Source organism: Bison bison, unplaced genomic scaffold (assembly GCF_000754665.1).
Source record: "Bison bison bison isolate TAMUID 2011002044 unplaced genomic scaffold, Bison_UMD1.0 scf7180017864489, whole genome shotgun sequence".
In the NCBI taxonomy this organism is placed as follows: domain Eukaryota; kingdom Metazoa; phylum Chordata; class Mammalia; order Artiodactyla; family Bovidae; genus Bison; species Bison bison.
The window spans coordinates 10,969,511-10,981,099 of NW_011495048.1; the positions used below are offsets into that span (position 1 = coordinate 10,969,511).

Below are 11,589 nucleotides of genomic sequence, written 5' to 3' on the forward strand. Positions count from 1 at the left end.
TTGCTTCCATCACCAGTCACATCCACAACTGGGTATTGTTTTTGCTTTGTCTCCATCTCTTCATTCTTTCTGGAGTTATTTCTCCACTGATCTCCAGTAGCATATTGGGCACCTACCAACCTGGGGAGTTCATCTTTCAGTGTCCTATCTTTTTGCCTTTTCATACTGTTCATGGGGTTCTCAAGGCAGGAATACTGGAGTGGTTTGCCATTTCCTTCTCCAGTGGACCACATTTTGTCAGAACCTTCCACCATGACCCATCTGTCTTGGGTGGCCCTACACGGCGTGGCTCACAGTTTCATTGAGTTAGACAAGGCTGTGCTCCGTGTGATTAGATTGGTTAGTTTTCTGTGATTGTGGTTTTCAGTTTGTCTGCCCTCTGATGGAAAAGGATAAGAGGCTTATGAAAGCTTCCTGATGGGATAGACTGACTGAGGGGGATACTGCATCTTGTTCTGTTCTGATGGGCGGGGCCATGCTCAGTAAATCTTTAATCCAATTTCCTGTTGATGGGTGGAGCTGTGTTCCCTCCCTGCTATTTACCTGGGCCAAACTATGGTGGAGGCAATGAAGATAATGCTGGCCTCCCTCAAAAGATCTCATGCATGTACTGCTACAGTCCGAGCCCCCAAGCCTGCAGCAGGCCACCACCAACCCACACCTTCGCCCGAGGCTCCTGGACACCCATAGGCAAGTCTCCTGCGGGGTCACTGTTCCTTTCTCCTGGGTCCTGGTGCACAAGATTCTGTTGAACCCTCCAAGAGTCTATTTCCCAGTCTTAACGTAAGTTCTGGCAGCTTTATGGTGGGGTTAATGGCGACCTCCTCCAAGAGGACTTATGCCATATCCACACCCAGAGCCCCTGTTCCTGCGGCAGACCACAGCTGACCCGTACCTCCACAGGATACGCTCAAACACAGTTCTGTCTCAGTCTCTGTGAGGTCCCCGGGTCCTGTGTGCACAAGGTTTGAGCCCTCTGAGCGTCCTCTCCATTGTATAGGTTGTATTTTTTTTTTTCTTGATTTATAAGTAATTTGTGGGAAAGTATTTTCAGTAGTGTCCAACTCTCTGCAACCCCATGGACTGTAGCCCGCCAGGCTCCTCTGTCCATGGAATTCTCTAGGCAAGAATACTGGAATGGGTAGCCATCCTTTTCTCGATCTTCCCAACCCAATGAATGAACCTGAGTCTCCTGCATTGCAGGCAGATTCTTTACCGTCTGAGCCACCAGAGAAGCCCGAAAATACTTTTGAGACTGTGTAAATCTCCTATTCTTCATCAGTTTCTGACTTCCACCCCTTTTATCATCAATTGATGGTTTTTGCCTAAATCCATTTTTATTGTGATGGTTGCAAAAAGATGATTTTTCTGATTCTGTCATTCCTTCTCTATTTATTAGTTGGCATTCTAGCATAAGGAACTGCCTTGCCTTCTCCCTTGTTTTTGTTAATTTTCAGTATGGACTTGCAATTTTATTCAGTGGATTATAGTTCTTATCCCTGCCTTATTTCATTTTGGTGCTGAATTGTTCCTGGTTTGGCCTGTGAGAGCCCCTGCAGCAGGCTTCTGTGTGCTTTGTCGTTTAGTTCCTAAGCCATGTCAGACTCACTGGGACTCCATGGACTATAACCGGGCTCCTCTGTTGGTGGGATTCTCCAGGCAAGAACATTGGAGTGGGTTGTTGTTTCCTTCTCCAGGCGCTCTTCTTTGCACCCTCATCTCTTCTGAGCGTGTTCTATTTCATTCTGTTTTGTGGCACAGGATATTCCCAGTTCATCTTTAATTTTGGTTTCTGAAAAGGCTGTTAAAACTAAACAAAGAAAGGACACTCAGAAGTTATTACTCTCCCCACCCGCTGTCTTTCACCTTAGTGCTACTCCCTCTATTTCTTATTTTCTTACACAAGAGGTAGCATCTTGTGAATACTCTTTTGAACTTTGTTTTTTTCTCTTAATATATCTTAAACAATCTTATACCACTTCCTGTATGTTGTTATTGTTCTTTTTTCCAGTGTGTACATATAATGGCTTCTTCAGTGAATCCTGGTTATCTAGGTAGGGTCCATTATTTATGCTGACAGATAATGCTGCAATTAATAACCTTGTGCACACTGTATCTTTGTATTGTTGGGATATATGTCCTGAAAAAATGCCTGAGCGGGGAATAGTTGGGTCAAAAGGCGAATGCGTGTGTGGTTTTGTTATTGCTTAATTCCCTTCTCTTTCCTACAGTCATGTCTGAGGACACTACAGCTGTTCACAGAGTTTGTCAACATTTTACTTGCATGTCAGTCTAATGAATGAGAAATGATATCTCAATGTAATTTTAACTTGCATTTCTCTTAAGATTGAAGTTGCATATAGTTTTCTGTGTGTTGTATGCTAAGTTGCTTCAGTTGTGTCCAACTCTTTGCAACCCATTGGACTGGAGCCCCTCCGGCTCCTCTGTCCATGGGGATTCTCCAGGCAAAAATACTGGAGTGGGTTACCATGGCCGCCTCCGGGGGTCTTCCTAACATACGGATTGAACCCAAGTCTTTTACGTCTCCGGCATTGGCAGGCAGGTTCTTTACCACTGGAGCCAACTGGAAAGCCCGATGGACCATTTTTATATCTTTTCTTGGTGAATTAATCTGTTTGTGGCTTTTGCCTGTTATCTGTAAGATTTTTGTAATTTTTTTTTCCTCTCAATTTTTAAAGAAGTTCATTTTATTTGAGCTCTGTGGTCCATTTGCAGATATTTTGTAATTTTTCATTTGTCTCTTCTGGTGTTTCTGGCCACATAAAATTTTGGTTTTATTTAGTTGTATAAGAAGATTTATAATCTTTTATTGCAGCTTGAGTTTGAGTCACAGAAAGCTGTCCTCTTCACCCAAGTTGAGAAATTCACTCAGAAACATTTTACTAAGCAAGTGTTTGCTTACTTCTTTATTTAACCCTAATGAAATAACTGCCAAGTTTTTGTGGGAGGGTGGGGAACAGGACAATAATGGTAATTAGTAAAAATAGCAATTGGCTTAGAACAAGCTATAAATCTAATGGAAGATGATCAGAAGTCTAATCTAGACTTCGTAATTATGATAAGTTCTCATAGTGGGGATTGGGTGGATGCTTTTGTCCCTTGATGTAATGATCACTAATAGCAAGATTATATATAAAGGTGCATACCTGTTGGTGGTGATTGAAGTTTTGGTGATGCTAAAGCACTGGAGTCAGGTTTGGTACCCTTTCCACTTTGCTAGCCTCGGAAAGTTGCAGCACTCAGATTTTGTTCTGCATGTTCAGTGTATTGAAAGCATACATGTAGATGCTCACGGGCATATACCACATGTAGCTGTACTTCAGCTGCTTAGTTTATGTTACATTCATGCATGCATCTGCAATTAAATACAATACAAAACTGCTGCTGCTGCTGCTGCTAAGTCACTTCAGTAGTGTCTGACTCTGTGTGACCCCATAGACGGCAGCCCACCAGGCTCCCCAGTCCCTGGGATTCTCCAGGCAAGAACACTGGAGTGGGTTGCCATTTCCTTCTCCAATGCATGAAAGTGAAAAGTGAAAGTGAAGTCGCTCAGTCATGTCTGACCCTCAGCGACCCCATGGACTGCAGCCTACCAGGCTCCTCTGTCCATGGGATTTTCCAGGCAGGAGTACTGGAGTGGGGTGCCATTGCCTTCTCCTAGAAGCTAGAATTACAATAGCCTGAGCTCTTGAGAACCTGAAAGGAAGTAAAACCGGGAAGTGAGTTTGAGTGAAGCCAAAATGGATACAACTTAGCTCCTGAGTTTTACTAAAAAAGCTCCTCCGACCCTCACTTAGATTATACTGTTAATACTTTTACTCCATCTGCACTTATTTTAGATTTGATTATCTGGTATCATGACCAACAGCATATTTAAGGAAGAAAGACAGGGCTGCTATTAGAAGCAAGCACATCAATCTAACCAAAAATAATAGCGGCCTCAGAGCAGAGGAACAAAAGGGAAAACTACAAAAGGCAAATGGAAAAATTCAAAAGCTAGAAGTGGAGTCATGGTGGAATATAGTTTATTTTAGTAAACAACCACATCTAAGTGGCTCCGTGGAAGCACTATTACAGCCCAGCCCAAATACCGCTCCTTTGTTATGTGAACCAGTCGTTATTGAAAGACTTAATTACATTTGCAAGAAAATGTGTTATGTGCTTTAGGAGTATTGTCATCAAAATGGTAATAGATATTTTCTATATAAAGAGTTTGTTATCTGTTTATAGTAGTAATAGCAAGCATTCAGCCCTGCAGTTTACATGTTGAATTTTATTTAATTCTCCCAGCAACCTGAGGCTAATGTAAATAAAAGCAACTCTTGAAATACTGTTTTCCTAATCTGAAACCCCTAACGAATACCTGTTGTGTCTTCCTAGATCTGAGTTCTATAAGCACATTGTGCTTTCTGGAGGGTCTACTATGTACCCTGGTCTGCCATCCCGGTTGGAACGAGAGCTTAAACAGCTTTACTTAGAACGAGTATTGAAGGGTGATGTGGAAAAACTTTCTGTAAGTATCAGTCAGTACTCCAACTGTTAGCATCCTGTTAAAACCCTGTGAAATAGCTTGTGAATCTTGACAACCACCAGAGGGAGCAAGAAGTCTTCTAAACAAACGGCTACTGCAGCCCAGTGCAGCCTTGAAGAGTAGAAGTAGTTCAAGATGAGCTTTGTCCCAGCGTCCTAGTGCCAGCTGGCCTTTGTACTCAGTGAGCTGAGGCAGCCGGGTCCAGTGACACCTGTCGGTTCATCTGTAACCAGTAGCCTGAAGAACCTGCGGTACTGTGGAGGAAGGCTGTTGGGTTGTTTTTTTTTTTTTTTTACTACGTCATCAACATTCAGTGCTACTCTTAGACTGTTTCGTATTTCTGATTTAAAATTATTTTCTGGCTGTTTCTTGCGTATGTCTTTTATCTCCCCAATCAGATAGTCTCCAGTTCTTTTGCATCCGTGTCAACAATCATAGCTCTTAAAACAGACTTTAGATAGTTGTTGATACATAGAGTGGAAAGAAGTTTTTAAACCAGGGTGTAACAGTTGATGGTTATTTGACATTGATTTTTCTCTACAAACCCTGGAATGTGTGAAGTACACTATCTGTACATACTACGTGATCAGCTAGGAGTCATCTAATTCTGTTAATCTCTGAGGTTCACATGTACACCCGTGGTGGATTCATGTCAATGTAAGGCAAAACCACTACAATATTGTAAAGTAATTAGCCTCCAATTAAAATAAATAAATGTATATTTAAAAAAAGAAAAGCAGTTTAAAATAAAACATTTTAATTTTGTTTAAAAAAAACCTCTGAGGTTCATCTCACCAACTTTGGTCAGTTGTTTTAGATAATGAGATTACATCATACAGAGGGCTTTATATATTGGAGACACTATATTAGGACTTCGCTGATGCCTCAGACGGTAAAGTGTCTGTCTACAATACATCTTTGATTTGTGACTCAGTTTATTGAAATTAAATTCTGTATGGACTCATACATTAAACCGATTAAAAGACTTAAAGGAGGCATGTTGTTGAAGTACTTCACTCGTCTGTCTGATGTTACTGAGTTATACATATAATTTAAAATCAGTCTTAGATGATTATTCAGCAAATACTACTTGAACTCCTTCTATGTGCCAAACACTTGTCTGGGCAAAACAGTGGTGAACAAAACAAAATCTCTACTTTTAGTCTATGAATAATACTTTGGTTAGTAATAAGCACTATGAGGAAAAGTCAGGTTAGGGGCTCGAAAGTGGTAGTGATGAGGGGAGATGGTGTGTTCCTTCAGGTAGAGTGATCAGAGAAGGAGCCCAATGAGATAATTTTTGAACAAAGGCCGAAGGGAACAAGGAGCCTGACTCTGTGGGGAAGAATCTTCCAGGCAGTAACAGTCCTGAGTTACGGGGAGTGTGTAGGAGTGGCTGGAGCAGAGTAAGCAAGGGAGGGGACTAGGAGGTGAGCACAGAAAGGCAGTCAGGAGACTTCCGTGGTGTGGAGTTAAGACTCTACACTTCAACTGCAGGGGGTATGGGTTCGATCCCTGGTGGGGGAACTAATCCCACATGCCACATGGTACAACCAAAAAAAGAGGAAGGTAGTCAGGACGCAAGTCTTGTTCAGCCATGGTAAAGATTTTGGCTTTCCTTCTATTGAGATAGAATGAGATAGAGTCTTGGGAGGAACTTGAGCAGAGAAAGTAGTATCTGATTTGTTTAAAGGATCATTAAGTCTGATGTGGTGAGTACATGCTTAAGGAAAGGGAGGAAGAAAGGTGACCGTCTCAGGATGGGTTAGGAGGCTCTCAGAGGAGGGAGGAGCTGATGGATGTTTGTAAAATAAATGAGGAGGTGTGAAGTGGTGTCTTAGAGAGTGGAAGAGAGAAGAGAAATGTCATGGGGTTGCTGAGCATCTCTGAGGGGCTCAGTTGAGGTAAAGCTTAAAGTGGATGTTGAGTTTTTCTCACCCCACGCTCAGTTACTTGAGGGCAGGGGCAGAGCAGAGAGTTGATCACCTGAAATGGCATTCTGCCGAGCAAGGCAGAGAAGGACAGGGTCACTGAGGATGGTGTCAGGGCGTGGTGGAGAGAGTGCGCCCACGCACCACTGAGCAGGTCTGAGGAGAATTCCTCCGCATGAGGCTCTGTAGACACCATGGGCCCAGAGAGTGGTGGCTGGAATGGTCCAGAAGGGCGAGTTTCTGAGGGTCTCTGGAATGGCAGTAGTGAGAAACAGCAGCCCGTTGCAACAGCTGCAGAGGCAGCGGTGTCCTCAAGGGTCAGCCAGGTTTCCCCAGGAGCAGGGTGGCCAGAGCACAGCCCAGGCCAGACCTGGCTGTTTGATAAATGGAGTTTTTGGGAACATGGCCAAGCGGACTCCTTTGTCACCTAATATGTTACCTGTTGTCACACACTGTCTCTGGCTGCCTTTAGCTATTGCCAGAGTAGACCCCACAGAGCTTCAAGTATTTATCCTCTGATCCCTGTAGAAAAAGTTTGCAGACCCCTGCCTAGGAGTGAAAAAGTAACTAGAACAGTAGGTTAGCCTCAGAATTAATCAGTAAACAGGTTTTTTCTATGTCATATATTATGACAGATCCTACAGTTCATGTATGTGACATAAAGACAGTTAAGATGACAGCTATTTTGAGTCTTTTTGCACGATTTGTGACTTTGTAAATAAAACTGCTACTTCATTTTAAGGTTTCTCTTGCATGTGTTGACTTACCATACAGAAGGAGGTCTCTCCTTGATGGCTACAGAGTGTAAAGCTTTTCCTGCTTGTCTTTAATTTTGTTTACTGTGTTCATTTTTTCCAACATCCTCATAATTTGTCTTGACCATATTTGGCCTTGTTTATTCAAATATTCGTTTGAATTTGAAACAATAGAAAGTGAGCTTTGCTTATAAGAACTTAAATCTTTGTTGCCTGGGACTACGATCATAAGAGCATAAGACCTTGAAGGAAGTAAAAGTCCTCTTATCCCAACTCTTCACTTGATAGCTGGCTGGATGACTTGCCCATCAGTGAAACACCTGACACAGCCAGGACTCCGGTACTTGGGCTTTTAGTAGGGTGACCGTGGAATTCATTGTTCATATCAAGATGCTTTTGAGAGTGACACGGGGTGCAGTTAACACTGGGGCCACAGGTGTAAGTAGGGAGCGTTCTAAACACACTGGGATGGATTTGCGATCTCCTGTGAGTGGGGCAAGTTACACAAGGTCTCTCTCTCCTTCACATGTATACATCACAGGAGCTTTGTGAGAATTTAAGAAAAAGTCATTTTCATAAGATAGAAAACACCATGCTCGTGTGACATTTTACTATCTCCTCTTCTCCTGTAGAAATTCAAGATCCGCATTGAAGACCCGCCCCGCAGGAAGCACATGGTTTTCCTGGGAGGTGCAGTTCTAGCGGACATCATGAAGGACAAAGACAACTTCTGGATGACCCGACAGGAATACCAAGAAAAGGGTGTTCGTGTGCTGGAGAAACTCGGGGTGACGGTTCGATAAACTGTGAAGCTGGTTCCCATCACGCCCTAATGTGCTTTCTTTTTTTCCATTACTGCCAGTCTTTGAACTCATTCAACTCCAGGACCTGGAAGAGGCCTGTCTGTCTGTGCCCCTTGACTGGAAAGGTCAGGTTTTATTCTGGTGTCTTGCGGAAGTTGTGTTAAGTTTGTGTTAATGTGGGTAAATCTGACTGTTTAATTCTACCACTTCCCTGTGAACACAGGGAGAGGGCAAGGGTCCTGTCTGCTGCTTTGTTTCTTCTAAGTAGGCATTTAGATCATTCCTGTAGGCTTCCTATTTTCACTTTACTGCTCTAATGCTGCTAGTTTTAGTCTTTAGCACACTAGGTGGTATGCCTTTATTAGCATAAGAAAAACCTAACAGCTTTTACATATTACTGGGGTGGGGGTGGTCAGGACTGGGTGGGCGGCTGCTGAGCCCTTTGTGGAGTTTCCTCTGTAGTGTGGTGCTTTCTACAGTTACTGCTGCAGCTTTAAGTACCTTAAAGCTTCTGGTGTTAACATTTTAGGGAAATGGTAGGCTCAGAACTAAACTGTTAGGGTGGGTTTTTGCGTGGAGGACAGGGGTAGTCTTTTGATATTCATTTTTTGATTTTTGAGCTTTTCTGCTCTAGGGTACGGGAGGTGAACTTTATTTACAATACTTTGATTTGGCAGGTTTTCTTCTACTTTTGGTCTGCCTGGAACTGTTTCCATATGATGTAAAAAGCAGGTGTAGTGTCCCATTATTATGTGGTTTGGGGATTTTTCATTTGTTTTTTAAAATTAACCATGTCAGCTGGGATTAGACTCCCTAGAATCTATCAGTGGAAAAGTAACATTGAAAAAATGCTTTTGGAAATTCAAATTTCAGACAAAAAGTGCTTAAGAGCTGGTATTTTTTCTAACTGCTTCTGTTTATACCAGAAGCATTAAAGTAACCCAGTGCCAAGTACCATTCTTGAAAAATTCTTTTATATAACCGACCAGTGCTTATTTAATAAAAACAAATAGATACATATAAATAATTACTGGCAGTAGGTTATAATTATTGGGTTAAAAATAACATTGAAATATGGGACTTTCTGCCAGTTGGGTAATTTTCACTAATTTTCTTTTGTTGTTGGTATGTTTTGATTTAAATCCTGAAAGTGGAGTAAAATATGACTATTTAAAATGTTGGCCCCCCAAAAATCAAGATTTAAATATGTACTTGTACTGAAAAAACTAATCATAACTATTAAATCTTAGCCATCTTAGGCTTGAAAGAAAAGTTGGTATTTTGTAAATGTTTGCAGACTTTCCTGTCAGAAAATCATATTTATGAATCTTGTCGGTATTGCTTGGTATCTGAAAAAAAATATCAAATAGTACCCAGACTTGAATTCCTTCTAAATTGAAAAATAAAGTTATAAGAGATTGTATCACTTCTGTTAATATTATGTATTTTTCTGTCTCTTTTTACCTCAATTTGAACAAATAAAAGAAGTTTGCCTGCATGCTGGACATGCTTCAGTACACGTGAATAAGCCTGTGAATAATGTCTGTAAGATTTTAGGGACGTGGGTGTCAGAGTTACGTTGAAATTCTAAAATGTTCCTAAATTATGTACTTACCAATCCCCCTAGACTTGTGAATACTGAGTTGTTAAAGGACATCAATGCAGAACTAGTATCTACCAGTTGTTTATTTCAGGTAAATGGATTGACTCCTGACCTTTGATCATCATTTTAAAATATGGAGATAGAAAACAACAAAGAATGGAATAGACTCTTAAATAAAACAGTGAAGACATTTGTCCCTTGAATGTAGAATTTGGTTTTAATTTTGTAATTTTGCTATCAAACATGACCGTTAAAATATTAATATATAGAGAGTGTAATTTTTTAATTACGTTTTAAAATTTTCCTATTCTAAGATGAAATAATGCATTTAGTATAGTGATTTGGGGGTGGGGTAGGGAAATATCATTAATTGGAGTTGTCAGGTATGAGCCCTTCAGAAATGAAAATGTTTTCTTTTTTAAAAGAGATGTGATTGATAGCTCTTGAAAACCATTGTCACTTAAATTCCCAATGATGTTTAAAATTCTTTTCTTTTAAAATTAGAATTGCCAGTGCCTTGACCTTCGAGAAGGGTTTCTTAGAAATAAGTCCTACATTTGAACTTTTTTCCTTAAAATGGTATTGGATGTTAACTTTTACACAGTTCTGAGCACTGTCAACAATATCTGGAAAGTATTTTGAGAGATCAATGGAAAGTCAAACATCCTGATTTTAACATAAATACACTTCTTTTTGATTGAGGGAAAAAATCAGGTTTTTCAAAGTACATTTGAATTTTGTCTTTGTTTTTCCTCTCGATAGTATTTCTCTTTGGTTTCATTTTCTTATTTTTATTCATATTTTCATTTTTGCTAACACAGGACAGATTGACAACTTTATGCTAGTTGTTAGGCCAAGTTCAGTTCACTGTCAAATTATTTGACAAAAAAGAACTTACCTTTTGAAATGATTTTAAATGCATAAGAAAAAAATAGAATAAGAGCAAGTCACAGCTAAAGCTCCATTAGAGACATTTTCCCCTCTAGGAGACTGTTTTGTCTCCTGGAAGATTTAAGGAGGCTTTGTCAGTGTTAGAAATGCTTAAGAGACCTATATGAACATGCCTCTTCTCATGCAGACTTTTAGGCATGTTGTTTTTAACAAAACAGCTAAAGACATGAAAATGTATTAAGCCAACCCTTTCTTACTTTTATACTAGCCTTTGAGGAGTACATGCAGGTGTTCTTGTTTCTCCTTCTCCGTGAACTTGAATGCTAGAACCTCATGGCTCCCCTTCACTGCCAGAATTCCCAGGACATCCTCTGGTGTCTCCCATGCAGTCTCTTCCTGGTCACCTAAATTGTCATGTGACCTCTCTCTCCGTGTTACAGAGGAAAAAAATCTCAGGCCCTGTATTAGGTGTCATTGTGGATACAATGAATGTCTTGGTGCTCTTCACAGTTTTTTTTCCACCCACAAACTTTGTATAATTGAGTGTGGTGATTACTGCTAATTTTAGAACTTTTAAGGAGGGTACCCAACTAAAAGTGAACTAGAAACTCAAGGATTGATTTTATCTCAATATTTAACATGCTGTCTAACCTTGGACTTGTCCAACCACCCACAGTACCTGGGGTATTTGTAGGATCACTTTTTTCCTCCAGTTAAAATTTCTTGAACTATTAGAAGATTGAAAATGCTACATCCAAGGTAAGTGGAGGAGGTGGGAGAAGGACCTGGGAAAGTGTTAAGTAGTTCAGATCAGTCGCTCAGTCGTGTCCGACTCTTTGCGACCCCATGAATCGCAGCACGCCAGGCCTCCCTGTCCATCACCATCTCCCGGAGTTCACTCAAACTCACGTCCATTGAGTCGGTGATGCCATCCAGCCATCTCATCCTCTGTCGTCCCCCTTTCCTCCTGCCCCCAATCCCTCCCAGCATCAGAGTCTTTTCCAGTGAGTCAACTCTTTGCATGAGGTGGCCAAAGTACTGGAGTTTGAGGTTT

General features: G+C 41.0%; 1 protein-coding gene across 1 annotated transcript in view; it reads left to right on the forward strand.

Annotated features, from left to right (window-relative positions):
• The window catches only part of ACTR2 (ARP2 actin-related protein 2 homolog (yeast)), a 39,451-nt gene extending 29,604 nt beyond the window's left edge, over positions 1 to 9,847 (forward strand). Inside the window, exons 12-13 of the mRNA XM_010863342.1 lie at positions 4,402 to 4,534; positions 7,871 to 9,847. Coding sequence (XP_010861644.1) covers positions 4,402 to 4,534; positions 7,871 to 8,041 — 304 coding nt within the window. The 3' untranslated portion in view covers positions 8,042 to 9,847. The remainder of the gene's footprint in view (positions 1 to 4,401; positions 4,535 to 7,870) is intronic.
• Positions 9,848 to 11,589: the final 1,742 nt, after the last annotated feature.